The sequence below is a fragment of the Amblyomma mixtum genome, chromosome 8, assembly GCF_055824585.1.
Source record: "Amblyomma mixtum isolate Tamu chromosome 8, ASM5582458v1, whole genome shotgun sequence".
NCBI classification, from domain to species: domain Eukaryota; kingdom Metazoa; phylum Arthropoda; class Arachnida; order Ixodida; family Ixodidae; genus Amblyomma; species Amblyomma mixtum.
In genome coordinates this window covers 57,475,144-57,493,549 of record NC_143019.1, presented here as the reverse complement: position 1 = coordinate 57,493,549, position 18,406 = coordinate 57,475,144, and the positions used below count along the sequence as shown (strand labels likewise).

Here is an 18,406-nt window from a genome sequence, read left to right as displayed (position 1 = left end):
GTCCGCTTGGGTGGCTTTCCTTCTAATTGCTGGTGCATATTCCTGACGCGTAGGGTGAACGCGATTTTTGGTTTTTCGAATCGGACCCGCGCATAGGACGCGAGATCCCTTCTGCGCAAGTGCAACCGTACTGCTATTAAGGATTGTCTCACCCTAAGCGGTTTAGAGATAAGTGTATTAAACTTATAGTGAAGCGCTTAATGTATTGCCATTTTATGCCGCTTGCGATGACAGCTACAGGTAAAAGCAGCATACGCACGAATAAAAAAAAAAGCGAAATCCTGCGGTATGACTTCCCCGCATAGTTCCGGCGCCACGCAGAGCAACTCGCTTTGGCGAGCGCCGATATGCTTGTTGATTGCTTCTCGACCGCCGGCCAACGCATCAGGTGCAGCACTCGCGCGCTTCGTCTCATCTCGCGATGCGCCGATGAACCAGCGACAATGCGCGGCTGAAGCTCGTCTCTGTTGCGGTTGATAAAAAGCTGCGACCCGGCAGTAATGAGCAGCCGTGCCTAAAGAGTTGCGAGCAGACGGCTCAAGCGAAACGAGGCCTAACGGCGACTCGGCGCTTCCTCTCTCCCTCGAACGGTGGCTGACGCGTTCCCTTCTTCGAGTGAGTTCCAGCGCCGCCAGTCGCGAGACGCCGAGACCTGACGTCAAGCGTGGCGTCGAGTGCGTGCCGGCGCCGCGGGTCGCGGCGGAGTGAGCGGCAGCGGTCGTCGAAATAAAGGAGCGCGCCCGACGACTGCGGCTTCGCGGACACACTGCGCGTGCGCCGCGGCTGTTCACGCATTGTGGGATAGCTGGCTTGACCCGCATAATTAGTCCTCGCGAAATCGGCCGTTCGTGAGGCCGGGACGAAGTAATTTGGAGGCAGTTTTTGCCGATCGAGAGAGGCCGGGGACGTCCGAGCGGCGCAGCGGACGAGCCGGCGCCGATATGCGAGGATCGCGGCGCTTCGAGGGCTGCTGAGGGCCCCGCGGGAACCACCGGCGCGCAGAGCCCCAAGCTCCGGAGAGGGCCGCAGACATGCCAAGCTTTACGGGCACCGTCAAGCTGAAGATATGCGAAGCCGTGGAACTCAAGCCGACAGACTTGACCACCCGGCACGCGAACGTGGTCGGCTCGAAGCCTCAACTGATGCTGATAGACCCCTACGTGTCCATCAATGTCGATGATATCCTCATCAGCCGATCCAGCACCAAGCAGCGGACCTTCAAGCCCGTCTGGAACGAGTACTTCACGGCCGAGGTGCACGGCGCCCAGAACCTGGGCTTCACCGTGTTCCATCAGGCGCTGCCTTCGGACGATTTCGTCGCGAACTGCAGCGTCTCCTTCGACGAGCTGGCCAACTCGGCCAAGGAGCAAGGCAGCAACGAGAACGACATTTGGGTAAGCGCGGCCATTCCTTCAATCGCGTCGTCTCCTCTCCTCCCCACCCCCTGGCCGCCGCCGCCGCTGCTCCGATCCCCGGCCGTCGCGGATAAATCGGGAAACATTCGGCCGGTCGGAACGCCCATTCACCACTGCGACGCGATGTCCACCCCGACGACTGAGCGCCACTGCTGTCGCGATCGCGCGCGCTGTCTGGCCCCTCGGCGCGCGGTGGGTCGCCGACTGTTACGTATACGCCGCCGCGCCAAGGTGTGATGCGCCGGCCGGCGTGCTCGGCTGGCCTCACGAGCCAAAATCGCCAGATTATTGTTTACCTTGCGATGAGCGTCTCAAGGTCCTTTTCGTGCGCGGCTTGTGAAATCGCCGTCTTCCCCGCGCTCTCCCCCCCCTCCTCGCAGCTTCCATGTTTACTCCCCGCAAAGGCATGTAGACTGGGCGACCGCAATTAAGAACGCGTCGAGCGACCCGGCCTAGCGTGGTTGATTGCGGTCAATTTGTCGGCGGGCGCGACGGAGCGCGAAAGACTCTGCCATTGTCTCCAGGCGATGGTGTGTAACCGATATCCCGCGCGCACCACCGCCACCTCGTAACGGGACTCCGGCCGTTGCTGCGTGTATGTCGCGTGCCCGTCTCCGCTCGACGCTTGTATACGTGTAGCATGTATACGGGGTCGATAGAAGACCTCGACGTCGAATTCAGTAATGAAATCTGCAGTGTTCTCTGTTGTACCGTGTGTATATGCACATATGTAACCACTGCCAAGCAGGTTTTCTGAAGCTACCTCCTTTTTTTTATGTTACACAACAGAAAGGCGACAATAAGACGTAAAGGTGTTACGGCTGAACACCTTTGTTCGCTGTGTCGAGCTTAGCTAAGCACCTCACTTGGTTTGTGTTCGTGTAGACGACACTCAGTGGGACGGCAAGTGCGTAAGGATTGCCTCTTGCACACATGCTGTGTGAGGAGTATAATATTTTCTGAGCTTGCTTGAAAGCTATATGCACTGTACATGCATAAAGGTCTTGTTGGATTGTACTTAAGCGTGCACTTTCATATTGAAGGCAGCCGTGATGTATAGTTCTGTTTCTGAAGCTATAGCACTGTGAACTTGCTTTAGAGATGAATACGCTAAAAGTGATGTTCATTAGACAAACAGGATTTGTGAAGCAAAGCGGGCTGAGTGAGAGAGATCTAGATTTGTTGACGCGTAGAGCCATCCCTTTTGCACACTGATATGACTGTCATCATTATTCCGAATGACTTTTTTTGTACAGCTAGAGAAACAGCAACATAAAAAAGCATAGTGGATAGTTGTAGGATTGTGTCAGGGCATGTTGAGAATGGTTAGTTGTAGAGACACAGCTGTTTAAAACATGTAGTTCTAAACCAGTTTGCCTACTGCGGCCTTTGCTTTTGTCATTTTTACATTGCTAGGTCTGAGCCTGACACTAATAGGAAATGTGTCTCGTTTGACAGATTGACCTTGAGCCTGGAGGGAAGATTCATGTGGTCATCGAATTGGTCTCAGGTAAGCTAATAGGAAATAGCCAATTACACACCTGTTTTTTTCGTAATCGTGCTAGCTGAAGGGACTTGGTAGGAAGAGAATAATTTTTAAAGAAAGTTGTCCTTGCTGAAAGCAGCGAATGAATCTGACAGAAACATCAGTAACAAGCTCCACTCGTGTGATCTATGCTTTGTTAGCGGTTGGTCGCTGCCTCGTAAACACTCTCATCCAGCTACTAATATTTCAGCGTTGTCAGCCAACATTTCCGCGGTTCTCAGCAACCTGTCTGTGTGTTTCTGAAGCTTGCAGGACTGGTGCTTTAAACATCTGTTGAAGGGTTAATTAAGTTCTGAAGTAAAATGTCCCTTCTTTTTGGAGTACACGCCTGTTAAATTTATTACATTGGTGCGCTGATAACACAGCGGCCTGTAGCTGTCAATTCTTCACAGAGTTACCTTGTACATTTGTCAGTCCAGTCATAAACTGAGCATTTCGCCAAGCTTACAAGCTGTGGCCTAGTAATCCCAACATCTAAGGATATTATCTGGAGCTCTTCGGTTAACGTGCATATTAGAGACCTTGAGGCTGTTCTAAGGCGGAGATAAAAATGGTCTTATCTCTCCTTTTATTGGTGCTGATTGTTGTTTTGATTGTGCTGTGGAGGTTGATTATATTGCCATTGATTAGCTTTGATGCTTTGTGGGAGCTAATATTGCTTCTTTTATGGTCATTGTCCTACGTTTGCTGCATGATAGCCTAAGTTACTTGTGTACCATTAAACCCGATATAAATAACCTTTGTGGTTATAAGTGCGCAGGTGATAGCTCAAATGATGAGATAACACTAGATATTTTTGCGTAGTGGTTCATTGCATGCTTTTTGCATTCTAATGGCTAAATACTCATTTGATTTGCAAAGCTTGTCTTTTGAGAGTGAGAACAGCCAAGCACTGTGCACATTAAGAGTCTGTGCGCACCAGGCAGATTGTTGAATTGCTTCTGTTGTTAATCCCTTTCCAAACCTTGCTCCAACTCCATGGAGCTTATTCTTCAAAAATTGGTGTTTTAACATAGCAGTACAGTAATCAGTGTTCTATATTGCTATCATATACCAAAACCGTATATTGCCAGTAGCCAGTTGCCATCTGTAGCATGCACTTTTGTAGGCTGGTGGTAGTGATGTATGGTTGCTATATGTAGTAGTGGTATACTGCATTGCTATGTGCTGTGATTTCCCCTCAAGTAACTGCCAGAGTGTTGGTAGCACTATGCTAAACTGTTATAGTAAGTTTGTTTTGAAGCTTAGAAAACATATCAACTCACGTGAGCATTGGAAATATGTGCCTGCTCAAGCTCCATGGGATACAAAACCGTCCCAGCTTTTGCAACTGGAGCATGCTATTGTGAAACAAAGCATCGTTTACGAAAAACGCGAGTCACCTACATCTCCATGCCCTTTATTTTCATGGTGTGAAAGGACAGAGGTACAGTGTGCATGTGGTTCACTTAATTCATCTGGACTTAATTCATCATGTGCGGCTTTTTGCCGTTCGATTTGCCGGTGTAGCGTGCGGTACCTGGTTGGTGCCAGCCATTCAAAAATCAGTGTAGGTTCCCTGCAGGCTGTGTGAACAGCACTGTATAGAACTGCAGAAAAGGTAGTGAAAGATTCTATTGGCTGAAATTAGTTGGCTAGGTTTACTGCTCCTTGTTACTGATGCAAACATATATATATGCAAACCTATAACATTACAGAACATCTCCGCGGTGGCTCAGTGGTTATGGTGCTCGGCTGCCGACTCGAAAGACGCAGGTTCGATCCCGGCCGCGCCGGCTGAATTTCTTTGGAGGAGAAATTCTAGAGGCTCGTGTACTGTGCGATGTCAGTGCACGTTAAACAACCCCAGGTGGTCAAAATTTCCGGAGTCCTCCATTACAGCATCTCTCATAGCCTGAGTCACTTTGGGACGTTAAACCCCATAAACCAAACCAAACCATCATTCACATTTCTTGCACCTTCACAAAATTTCAAAGCATAAATTTTGTAGGCATATTTGTGCTTTTGAAAACATCTTAAGATTATGCTTTTGGGTCCTGGGAGTAGCACCTGTTCATCTAGCTATGTTGTCTCTCTCTGCGAAATGCTCCGACAAACGTGGAACAAACCAACGTGGGGTGGACAGTAATCCACTGGAGGCCTTTGTCCAGTTTGTCCTGCAGTAGACTGCACTTGGCTGGTGGATTCCACTCAGTACAATGATCTCATAGTAATCTTCACTAAACCGCTGCCACTGTAGAGACTGTTCGTAGACTTAGTATCTTAGCGAACGCTGAACACAACTATGCATCTAGAAGTCCAGGTGTCAGAGGTAGTTCAGTTAGCACCGGAATTCTCACTTGATTCTTCTAGTTTTATTTATGCACATCCTCGCATAACTTCTTCACATAACACCCCTCGCCTCATGAAAAAATAAATACAAGGTTCATTTGAAGTCTAGGGCTCGACGGAATGCCGTCTGGCGAGGGAAATTCATACTGATTTGTCAAAGAAAACATACACTCGCCAATGATGCAAAGAAAATAAAAGGAATTGACGTTTCGCCGCTCTCCTCATAGAAAACGCCTTCTCATAGAATCATTGTACATTCAGTCAACGCCACTCACGATTAACCGGACCCCTGGCAATCTCCCAGAGATATACCTGCGCACCCTTCGAAAAATCGCCCATTCATAGCTCCCCTTCCAGTCCTTCGCTTCATTGTGATCAAGGCACCCATACGGGCATTGAAACGTCAATTTATTTTATTTTCTTTGTATCATTGGGAAGTGTATGCTTTCCTTGACAAATCAAGGTTCATTTGGCTTCTCACTGGCCATTGTAGTCATAGTTTAGCACACGTTTCCAATAAAATTGGTAACTTCGTCTAGAATATCTGTGCAGAAGAACTGTTTGTCTTAATTCATTGCTACCAAATTAAGAATCTGTGATATATAATGCTTGGTTTCGTCTGGCAGGAATCTTCCAAAGTGGGCACAGTACAAATAATGTGCCGTGAAGGGTGCCTGCTAACAAAACCAATCGATAAATATGGTAATGTGATATTACGAGGTGTGCAAATATTCTAAATGGTAAAACAGCGTGTCCAATATTCTGGTATTTGATTGAGTGGATGAATCAAAATAGTGCGTGTTCTAAATTGTTCGGAACAAATCGAATCCATTCTCGTGTTTTCGAATAGCTTTTGAATAATGGGCACGAAATTCGAGTAATGCATCCCGATGGTCCTTTAAAAGACTTTTTCAAGAAGACGGTCAATTCCAATGCTACACAGCATGCTGCCATGATCGGGCTGTACGGAGAGGAGGGTTCTGTACTGCGACACGGTCCATTCGTGTGGCGGCGTTCATAATGCTCATATATATGGGCGCTCAAACCCAGCCAGTATTCCCGATTTCGGAGGCCATGGCTCTTAACTCTCATCACTCTCATGAACTGGGATTTGGCTTTAGTTTGTAAGCTGTCGTCATCAGTAGGAAAAGACAATTTTCCTATGCATGTCACGTGACGGGCATCGAGTTAATTTGTGATCATGGACAAAAGTTTTCGGGATGCGGATTTGTAGAAAAAAAATTTTCTGCGTTTCCTCGCTGGCCAGTCAGATAGAATTCGTCTAGCATGCTTCTTCATGCTTCTATACATTTCATTGATCTGCATTACCTCATTGCACCGGAATAATTTTTTTTTTTTTCGAGAATCTGCATCCCGTAAACTTTCGTCCATGACTGTACTGACATAATGTTGCGGCCTTTGACAGCCACAGCTTATGTCCCATGACTTAAAGGGACAGTGAGGAGAGCACTATTAATATTTTTTTTATAGCAAAATCCTTTAGTTCGGCATGTCATGGCCTTGTTGCCACTTGGCTGGCAGCAAAAGATGCATTTATTTCTAAGAAATTTGGATTCAAAGTTGGAAAAGTTTTTCCCGCCGCTCTGATTCAAACCTGGGATTCTCCTGTGACGACACAGGACTAAGTGACGTGAAACATGACGTGCACATGACGTAAATCAGACTCCGTGATTTTTGGCCGCCAGCAGTGCGGCCTAGCAGCAGCCGAAACGAAAGCTACCGCTGGCCGCACGTTGAAGGCATCTATCAGCTATTGTGGCCGTTGCTACAGTCGCTTCGCTTACGTTTGCACTGGCGTTTTGCCAGCGTTACGATGGACCTCGTTCTCAAAGTCGTCAACGAAGTTCTCGCAAATAGACACCTTTAGCATACCGTGTACCTTGTTACCGCTAGCAGAATACCGGGAGCCCCCCTAATGTCGGTGGGCAGGCGCTGATTGGTCCCGATGCTTCAGGTGCACGCGTAGCTGCCGGGCACGTGGCGCCATCTGGCGACGTTAAGGAGATTTGCACTTGCATTGGCTGCGCCTCAGTGATTTGTGGCTTCTCGGGTCCTAGAGTTGCTAGAACCATTGGGTCTTGCAACACTGCTTTGTCTTATGACGTCATCACGCTTGTACTTGCGAGTTTGGCCTGTGGCGGCGATGCCTGTATTTTGGTTCTTGCTCTTTTCTACGTTACAAGAGCTTTTTTGTCAGTATGAGTGGCGTTTTTGTAATCAGGAGCTGGTATTCTGCCGATACAAGCCAACTTCAATTTCTCCTCAGTGTCCCTTTAAAGTGTGGCTGCTAGTTCTTCATTGCTACGCTTGAATATACATCTTGCGTGAATATTTGCACAAATAGTGAATAATCACACAGATTTTAAAATTCGGTCTTCTCACTTTCCGATTCATATTTGATTTGGTAGCAAAGCTAGCCTATTTGGATTCGATCCGGTTTCAAAAAAGCGCTATTTGCACACCCCTAGATATGGCTAGCAGCACAAACTGAGGCATGGTATTGTGGACTGTCACCAGCACGCGCTAACGCAAAGAGGCTTGAAAGTAGGCCTGGCACCTTTGATACGTGACTGCAGCAGCTGCATTCTAGTCCAGGGAAAATGTCTGAATGCCCATGCACTGAGTATTTAATGCACACCAAAATGGTAGATTGGGGGTTTCTCGACATCACCATATTGAAATGAAAATTATACCATAGGTTTTTCTCTCCGTCCTGATTACTTCCATCAAGTCTGGCAGCCATGCGACGTTTCATTCTGGCACAAATCGATTTTGAGGTTTGCCATTTTCGTGGCCTCAGTTCAGAAGATTTCTACAGACATCAGTGCATTTTCGACATCACAAACATCCCCCGCATGTTGATACCCGCTTCCCGCTTCAGTAATAAAATTCTGAGGCGTGCATTACGTCGTCTCAGACATTTTATGAAAGGACTTGGTTATTATCAGTCACTGCTTCAGTCTATCAACACGCATACGAATGTTTTTTTTCTAGTAATCTTTGCGGCGTCATCATTGCGGCACTGGAAGCGCTGTCCCCTGCCACGAACTCAGTTTCAGTCTGCTGTTTTAAAATGGGTCCACTGAGTATTTCGAAAAATGACTTGTTACGACGGGGAGAGGGGACTCTGGGGAACATGATGTGACTGTCAACCTAAAATGCTTGAAAAACCCCCAGAGTTGCTCTTTAAACACCGAGTTAGTGAAAGTTAATTTGGAGCCCTGCTAGAGCATTGGTGCAGTTAAAATGTGCCTGGCTCCAACAGGAACAACATGCACATGCTGTTAACACGTAAATACCCTATAGGGATTATTTCACGGATTGCTGTTATGTCCAATAACTTCAAGCACCTGTTGCCAAACAAAGCCATCCGAAGATGTATTCAAAGCCCACTGCATCTGGGCTCTCACCTTATAATACTTATAATACCGCTTCCTTAATTTATCAGATTGTTCACAACACACTCAATTTAAAGGGACACTGAGGAGAAATTGAAGTTGACTTGTATCGACAGAATACCAGCTCCTGATTACAAAAACGCCACTCATACTGACAACAAAGCTCCTGTAACGTAGAAAAGAGCAAGAACCAAAATACAGGTATCGCCGCCACAGGCCAAACTCGCAAGTACAAGCGTGATGAGATCATAGGACAAAACAGTGTTGCTAGAACGAATGGTTCTAGCAACACCAGGAACCGAGAAACCATGCATCACTGAGGCGCAGCCAATGCATGCGCAAATCTCCTTGACGTCGCCAGATGGCGCCACGTGCCCGGCTGCTACGCGCGCTCCTGAAGCATCGGGACAAATCAGCGCCTGTTTTCCGGCGGTAGGCGGGCTCCCGGTATTCCGCTAGCGGTAACAAGGTACACGGTATGCTAAAGGTGTCTATTTGCGAGAACTTCGTTGAAGACTTCGAGAACGAGATTCATCGTAACGCTGGCAAAACGCCAGTGCAAACGTAATCGAAGCGACTGTAGCGACGGCCGCAATAGCCGATAGATGCCTTCAACGTGCGGCCGGCGGTAGCTTTCTTTTCGCCTGCTGCTAGGCCGCACTGCTGGCAGCCAGAAATCACGGAGTCTGCGTTACGTCATGTGCACGTCATGTTTCACGTCTCTTAGTCCTGTGTCGTCATAGACGAATCCCAAGTTTGAATCAGAGCGGCGGGAAAAACTTTTTCAACTTCGAATCCAAATTTCTTAGAAATAAATGCATCTTTCGCTGCCGGCCAAGTGGCAACAAAGCCATGACATGCCGAACTATCGGATTTTACTATAAAAAAAATATTAATAGTGCTCTCCTCAGTGTCCCTTTAACTACAGTATGTCTTCATCACTCACTACGCACCAACATGTCTACTACAAGGCATCGGCAATTGCTTCTTACAATACACACCAATTATGGTTGACAAACATTGCAATTTACGGGTCCTTATTTGTGGAATAGTCTTGATTACAATGTTCAGATTTCACCTACACTTCATGCCTTTCAAAAACAATTAAAGCATTTTCTACTGAATTCATCTTAGTCTACATTCTTTAGTACTTTGGTTTGTGTTTTTTGTCTAAAAATAACATGTTTACTTGATGTTTTCACTAGTATCCAGTGCCTACAGTTGTAATATGCTTAGTTCTCAATAGTTGTGTTATTTGTTGCTGTCGTCTACATCATATGTATTAGCTTATAGTGGTCAGGACCCTTAAACAAATTTTGTTGGGTCCCTGAAGTTGTGTGTTTGTATTTCATGTCTTATGCTATGTTTTATGCTACCCCCATCAAGCAAAAAAAAAGTTTAAGGTTTGGAAAGGTTTGAAGGAGTATCCTTTTCTACCCCTGAGCATGTTTACTGCATCTTCTCTCTTTTTGGATGCGGCTGTTGTGCAGCGGACAATGTCGCGGCAGAGAAGCCCCGCGAGTTCAAGCAGCGGCAGGGGCTCAACCGGCGACGGGGGGCCATGCGTCGCCGAGTGCACCAGGTCAACGGGCACAAGTTCATGGCCACCATCCTGCGGCAGCCCACCTTCTGCTCCCACTGCCGCGAGTTCATCTGGTGAGGCTGCCGTCCGCGCACCGCCGAACTGAGTTTCCCGCGTAGCGTTACTCTCGGCATCGGGCTGGGTATCACAGACCTGGCGTCCCCTTCTACTCCTCTGCTTTTACTCTTCGCTCTTGCCCTCGGCTTTCGGGAGAGAGCAGAAGCGTTGCCATGTTTTGCAGCGATCGCTATTAAAGGTGCACTGAAGAGGATTCTGAACTAGTCTTTTTGCCGCGGGAACTCAATCCACACGTTCCGAGCATTCTTAGAAACTGCGACTTATTGCCCTCTGTGGCTGATTTCCCTAATTAAATCAAATTAACACCCGGCTCCCGCCTTTATTTTTTTAATTCTCCCTCATACGGTGAGCGGAGTCGACCAACGTGTGGAGTGCCTTTGAGCCAGCTCCTGGAGGCTTTGCTTTCGCTTCATTTAGTTTTTTAAGTTTCCGCTAATAAATAGTTTTATTTGCAGATAATATAACCTCAAAATAAGCCCGCAGAAATAAAAATATGCGCGGACTATTTGCGGACTACTACGTATTACTCCGCCGATGGCAGAGCGGGAAGCCGCCACGGGACTGGGTGAAAGGCACTCCCCGCGTTGGTCGACTCCACCCATCGTACGAGGGAGAATTAAAAAAAAAGGTGGGAGCCGGACGTTAATTCGATTTAATTAGGGAAATCGGCCACACAGGGCAATAAGTCGCAGTTTCTAAGAACGCTCGGAACATGTAGATCGAGTTCCCGCGGCAAAAAGACGAGTTCAGATTCCTCTTCAGTGCACCTTTAATGAGAGGAACCCCCTGGTCCACATAGTTGGCGTTGGCGTCCACGCTGCGAAGGGTATAGGAAAGCAGGTTAGGGGGAAGGTAATAGCAGAGACGCAGCACAGCTGGGGATGGAGCGCTGCAGTGCAGGGCGATGAGCGCGAGAGGGAAGCACTGCGCCTCTACGGCGCAGTGCCGAGAGTGAGAGATCTGGCACCGGAGGTGTGGCCCAAACCGAGCAAAATATTGTTTGAGGATTGACTCGAAAAAATGCATGGGGAGAGGTGGGTAGCCACAGTCCTCAAGTATTTGTACAGTGAACGCGCAAATGCGCAGTGGAGGAAAAGGACTAGAAAGCTTATGTTAGGCTACACAAGCAACATCAGGGAAAAGGAAGTTGTCATGAACGTCAAAAAGAAGATCTGCGAAACTGGAATGGCTAAGTGGAGACGAAAAATGGGACCTAAGAATAACTTCTTGAACACAGAGCTGGAAAGAGCGAACTCTGGAAGGAAACACTTTGTGATAATTCAAGAGGCAGTACTCTTCTCTTTGAGGCTAGATCAGGTTGCCTCTTAACCAGGCAGGCAGTATAGAAGTATCAATAGGGAGGTGATATTTGTGCAGCGTGTGGAAGCAGTGCAGAAAACATTGAACCTGTTCTCATAGACTGTAAAGCTGTACAACCAGGTATCAATGGAGAGGACATAATGAGCCTTCCAGTAGCTTTCGGTTTTAGGGACAGCAAAAGCAAAATTAACACTTTAGCTGCAGAGGCAAGCGAGAGAAGATTGGACTGGCATAAAAGCAGAATAGAGAAATTGCATAAGCCGTCGCAGTGAGTGTAGTAGTATACCGTAGTTTCCGGTGTATAAGACGCGACTTTTTTTTTCAAAAATTTTGCTGGTGCGTCCTATACAAGGGTGCGTCTTATATGCGAATTTTTAGTTTTTTTTTTGCGAGTTCAGAAGTTACTCACGTTCATGTTCAAGCTTTTCCGCCGAAAAAATATCACTACCAATAACGCGGTTATAACACGGTTAATACTTCAATACCGGGACGGCCGTGCGCAACTTTTTTAGGTGAACTTTATCATGAAACGGCGGGGATGACGACTTCCGGGATCACAAACATATGGTTGTTTCGGAGGCCCCAAGCAAAAGTAATGTGAAATGCCAAAAGTTGGCGACAATCGCGCTTCTCGCCATTGTCAAGAAAAGCTAAGACAAGCCGGCGTTCTTTTTTGGTCAACCTTTGCAACATTGCTCCGTAGTGCGAAGAGAATGTTTCAGCTGCGTTGCCTCCAGAAACGGACGAACTTTTTGATAGCGCGTCTGAAGATGAAGACATCGAAGGTTTTAAGTAAAAATAAAATGTTATGGACCTAAGGAGAGTTCTTTCGTTTTCTTTCTTTTTTGCTAAAACATGGGCGGCTATGGCGCGAGTGTTGCCTTTTTCGGTCACTTAGAGTTACTTAACAACTTCTCACAGGCACGGTGCATTTCGCAATGGTCGCGCAAGCGTGTTTAATTAAGCCTCGCTAGCATAACTGGGTAAACTGTGGTGCGTCTTATACACGGGCGCGTCTTATATACCAACTTTTTCAATGACAGCCTGCATTTATGGCGGGTGCGTCTTATACACAGGAAAATACGGTAGCTTAGAACATGGAGAATAGCCCTGAACGGGGAAAATAAATGAACAGAATAGGATGCAAAGTAAAAAAGAAAAATGGAAACATACAAAACAGATAAAACAGCCACTTTAATTTACTAGGCAAGGTGACACTCGCTACTGCTCCAATTCACCCGATTCAGGGAGGATGTAAATATTTATCTATGCATCTCTTCGATGTGGAAAACGGGAGGGAGAGTGTTTAGTGGCACAGTGCCACTGGTATCTTGCATTGCACCACATAGCATGAACATCTGTGTAATTTACCGCCCAATCACTAACAGTACTGACGCTGGCATTCTTCAACAAGATCTTAACCGAATCCAAACTTGGTGCGAACGTTGGTTAATGTCTCTCAATATTTCCAAAACATGTTTAATCTCATTCCACCGTCGGCAGATGCATACTCCTTCTAAATACACTCTTTTCGGTTCAGAAGTATCGTCCGTCTCTTCCTGTAAGTACCTGGGTATTACTGTAACGCAAAACCTAACATGGTCATCTCATATCACGAACATCGCTAACGAAGCTAATCGTACCCTTGGTTTCATACGGCGCAATCTACGTTTTGCCACCCCATCCATCAAATCATTAGCATACATAACTTTTGTCCGTCCTAAACTAGAATATGCTTCGGCAATATGGGATCCTCACCAGTCTAACCTCTCTTTAACCTTAGAAAAAATACAAAATCGAGCTATCCGTTTCATTTATTCTGACTATTCGTACTACACTAGTGTGTCTGCCTTAAAGACTAAAGCTAACTTACCCAGCCTTGAAACGCGACGAAAAATTTCTCGATTGTGCCTCTTTCATATGTTTTATCATTCATCTTTAGGAGAATCAGTCATATCACCTGCTTATCGCCTCTCAAGCCGTATTAACCACCATAAGGCCGTCTACGCCCCCACCGCAAGAACTACCGCTCATTCCCGATCTTTTTTCGTCACGTCATCCCGGGACTGGAATGATCTACCACAGGACGCCGTGCATCACATCAACGCCATCCATTTTAAGAACGCCATCAAGACCATTATTGTTTAACTGTCATGCCCATCCCTCATGTAATGCCCCATACCAGGGGCCTTTGAGGTATCAAAAAAAAATTAAAAAATCTGTCAGCTTTTTTTTTCTTTACCACTCTATTACTGCGAATGCACCAGGGAAAAACTTGCAGCATGCATTGGTCGTCGGTCAGTGTCACTGACGGTAAGAGGGTGTATGGAAGCTATATTTCCAACAGTGAATAGGAAAACACTGAGGCCATATCAAAGAATGGAAGTACTCGGCAGATAGGCTGGAGTTGCGATAATTGTGAGTGGAGTGCACTTCTGAGCATGCACCAACTCTTCTCACAGATCACCTGCTACGTTATCACTGGTCCACCGGCTTGTACCGAAATTAGTGTACTGGGAAGTCATTGACCCAGACCACAAGATTATTGTGTTTTTCTGTCAAGAAATTATGGTTGATGCTTTTGGTACCCTTTTTTGGTATCTTCAGTAATATGTGCACAAAATATTGAGGGCTTTATTTTATGTCCTTTTAAGGGGGGACATGGGTCTTAGAACATTTTTTTTTATTTACAGACCAAATGCAATGAAACTTGACATACTTATTCAGTTTTTTCTGCTGATTTCAAATATGCAATTTGTTTACTTCTAGGCCAATTAGTTCCTGAGATATTAATATATATCATGCCATTGTCTGTTGAAACAATAGAAAAAAATGGACCTCCAGAAATTTAATTTTAATATGTGGGTAGATACTACAATGTGTGAGGAATGCAACGCTGGAAGCAGTTTTCAGTTTTTTGTCCGTGTGGACAAATGGGCTTAATAGTTAGTTTTCAAGTGAGTTAACCAGACATACAGTGCCAGAAAACACATGACACACATGAAACTAACTATTAAGCCCATTTGTCCACACGAACAAAAAACTGAAAACTGCTTCCAGCGTTGCACTGCTCACACATTGTAGTATCTACCCACGTATTAAAATTAAATTTCTGGTGGCCCATTTTTTTTCTATTGTTTCAGCAGACATTGGCAGGATATATATTAATATCTCAGGAACTAATTTGCCTAGAAGTAAACAAATTGCATATTTGAAATCAACATAAAAAACTGAATAAGTCTGTGCAGTTTGATTGCATTTGGTCTGTAATAAAAAAAATGCTCAAAGACCCATGTCCCCCCTTAATGCTACCACCATCTGGTAAGAATTCTACAAACCTTAAAAGTGCAGTTATGCGTCACATACTGACATTTTTAAATAAGCTTTTAGTATTTTCCTGAACGCATTTTCTTGGGTTATGTTTCTCACATCTCAAGTGCATCTTGTGGTCTGTCTGACATTTGCTGGTTTAGGATAGGTAATGTGTGTGTTTTTCTTTTTCCTGAAAAAAAAAATATATAAATTGTATTTGAAGAGGGAAAAAATTTCTGAGATTTTTCATTGTATACTTTATGTATTCCCATGAACATTTGCTCACTCTTTGGGAAGTTTAAAGGGAAACTCCTGTGTTTTTTATAATTCCATAGATCTTTCTGAAACTTTCAGTGCAAGTTCTCCACAGTTTTCTGGTTATTTGTGCCAAATTTCAGAGCCGGGCAAAGTCTGGCTGCAGCCTAAAGGAATTTTAAAGTTTTCCATTTCGTGGCCTCAGTCGGGGCAATTTCCATGGGCATCCTTGCATGTGTGATGTCAGAGTTTGGCCAGCTCGTTGATATTTGCTCTGCGTTTGCTGAAGGACAAAATTTCGCTCTTGTTTTTGGTCAATTAACATAAATAACTTAAGTTGTGACAGCTGTGAAGCTATGAACGGTATCTGTGATGTCGTAGCATGGCCAAAACCCAGTTTTGGTTTCCTAGTTTCTGCTGTTTTGAAGTACCTCTACTTGACATTTTGAAAAGCAGTTTTTTGTTCCAGAGAGGGGACTCTAAAGAATGTGAGGTTTTTATCGACTTAGAATGTTAAAAAAAAAAACTTTGAATTGACCTTTGAAACTGATATTAAACATATTTGCTTATTCTGTGTGCAAAAGAAAAAAGGAAGAGTAAAGCAGGAATTTAATTTGGAGTGTAAGGAGTCTGTGACTGCAATAAGCGAATTCCCCTCTTCGTCTTCTTCTTTCAGGGGCTTAGGCAAACAAGGATACCAGTGTCAAGGTTAGTAAGACTGCACTTCTCATGTATTGGCCTTCTTTGCTTATGGGCTTCAAAATCCAGCATCAAGCCATTAGTTCGAACAGTGCTACAGAGTAATGTTTTTTTCTTTTGAAGTTGCCATTTTCAAACCAATATATCTTCCCTCACCTGGTCAGTACCTAGAGTTAAGTAGACAGAATTATGTGTGTAGGCACGACGATGCACACTTGTGCTCTGTATGTTTGCTTTGGCTGTAGGTATGTGTTTGTTTTTGTTTTTAATGCAGTGTTAAGGAAGAAAAAAAAAACTGGCTTTGAAAACGCTAGAAAGCTTTCCGAGTAATGCAGCGATGTGAGGCTCTCTTCAGAATGTCACGTGGCTGCCCTCTGTAATGGAAGTGGCTCGGCAACTTTTGAAAATCACTGTACACTGTTCTGCTGATGCCTGCTTCTTTGACATTATGGTTATCATGGTTCCCGTGTGGTTCCTCCTTAAACTTGATTCCTTTTTTTTTACAAAAGCACTGTCTCAGCTTGTATATCGGATTGCAAAGAGAACGTCCTTGCCATGTGTCACTGACCGCTTCGTTCTTCCACAGTGTGCACATGCGTAGTTCACAAGCGTTGCCACGAGTTTGTGGTCACCAAATGCCCCGGCATGAAGGACAGCACCAACGACGAGGTGAGTCGCACGTGCGAGCGGTGTCGTGACGCTGCAAAACTGTCCTGAATTAAAGCTTCCTCACTTTTGGCACCAAGTCCTGTTAGTAGTTATTATGGCTACTGCTTTTTCTTTAGTTGTGTACTGGGCACATGCAATGCATTCTTGCTACTCTATTAATTTTTTGTCGCTCATGGCGATATATGTCTTTTAGTTACGAGTCGCCCTGTATAATTATAACTGATGTAGTCGAGGGTTCAACGGCATACCGTTTGGTCAGGAATCATGGCTTGATGAGATTCACTGGTCACTGAACATGGTCAAACACAAATGACGTTTCGGGAGCGCTACGGCTCCCTTGTTCGTGAACAAGGGAGCCGTTCATACTGGTGTATATATACATACTGGTGTATATATACATGTTCATACTGGTGTATATATACAAGTGTGTTGGCTATTTAAGTGCAACATTTAAAGGTATTGGCTATGGACAAAGGCTTCTCATCATCCAACACATTGATGTGAGTGTGCTAACCAAACCAGTAATTCTACAGAGCTATTAGACTAGTTTGTGCCAGTGTCTTCAAGCAAACACATGATTAGTCTTCTGATTAGAGTTTTCACTATTGCACTGACTTTAATCAACTGCCATTAAAATTTGTTGGCTCAGTGACCGGCTTTCATGTGTCACACGTATTGTTTCCTGTATTCCGCAGCTGGCAGCGGGCAGTCGGTTCAACATCAACATCCCACACCGGTTTGTCGTGCACAATTACAAGCGGCCAACCTTCTGTGACCACTGTGGTTCCATGCTGTACGGCCTGTTCCGACAGGGACTCCAGTGCGAAGGTGAGGGAGAAACAAACAAACAAAAAAATAAAAAATCCAGGGGGGCGCTTTGTTGACCTAAAGCGCTGTGAGGCGATAGCCTTAAGCACGGTGTAGCTGCTTGTGTCACTGATGTGTGGTTAAGATGTTAAGCTTTGTCTCTAAGAGCGGAATGCGAGAGCGTCTTGCAACGCTGCCAGGGAGTCCAATGATTGCCATCGCCCATTTGGCTCTATGCCTTGCTCGTTGGTCAATTGGTTTTTGAGGAAAGGAAATGTATCTGTCTCTCATATCTCGGTGGACACCTAAACCTCGCTGGAAGGGAAGGGAGGAAGGTGGGAGTGAACAAAGACCCATATTCACTAGATGCCCCTTCTGAATACTAGACGCGCCTTTGTCCATTCCAAACCAGGGAGCTGGCATGGCGGAGTGGTTAGTGTGCCCGTCTCGCACTCCGGAGACCCTGGTTCGATTCCCCAGCGCGACCAATTTCCTGCTCGGTTTTATTTATCTGGTCTGACTAGAAAGGTTAGTTAGGCTAATTGGTTAATTAAGCAATTAACTAAACTCAGTCCCACTTACTTGGAGCATCACTATACCATCCCTTTAATTGGTTGCATGGCTACTAGCCAAAGTTCAGTTGGCCCCGTTTGAAATTCGCGCACTGTGACGTCACGCCCATTTCGACCAATTGAAAAGCGTGACATTTCTGTCGACAACTCCTGCTTACAACGATGAGGCATTAAAAGCCTTCCCCAGCCTTAAAGCCTTAAAGGCCTTAAAGCTTTAAAAGCCATAAAAGCCTTAAAAGCCTTAAAGCCTTAAAGGGAAGCCTTCCCCAGGCTTCCCTTAAAAGGGAAGCCTGTCTTATACGTCATTCAAAGTAGGAGCAAGCACAGAATGGCTAGGAATGCACGAAGGCGCAATCAGACATGGATTTCTCTTGTACGTTTCGTCGTTGTCTTTCTGACAG

At 45.5% G+C, this 18,406-nt stretch overlaps 1 protein-coding gene across 4 annotated transcripts in view; it reads left to right on the top strand.

Annotated features, from left to right (window-relative positions):
* Positions 1–236: 236 nt before the first annotated feature.
* The window catches only part of LOC149332571 (calcium-independent protein kinase C-like), a 55,439-nt gene continuing 37,269 nt past the window's right edge, over positions 237–18,406 (top strand). For 3 of the 4 annotated variants that reach the window (XM_089558210.1, XM_089558209.1, XM_089558208.1), the window contains exons 1-6: positions 237–1,394; positions 2,874–2,925; positions 10,202–10,367; positions 15,935–15,966; positions 16,544–16,626; positions 17,322–17,454. In XM_089558210.1, coding sequence (XP_089414336.1) covers positions 1,032–1,394; positions 2,874–2,925; positions 10,202–10,367; positions 15,935–15,966; positions 16,544–16,626; positions 17,322–17,454 — 829 coding nt within the window. In that variant the 5' untranslated portion in view covers positions 237–1,031. The remainder of the gene's footprint in view (positions 1,395–2,873; positions 2,926–10,201; positions 10,368–15,934; positions 15,967–16,543; positions 16,627–17,321; positions 17,455–18,406) is intronic. The other variant, XM_089558211.1, reaches the window with a different exon arrangement.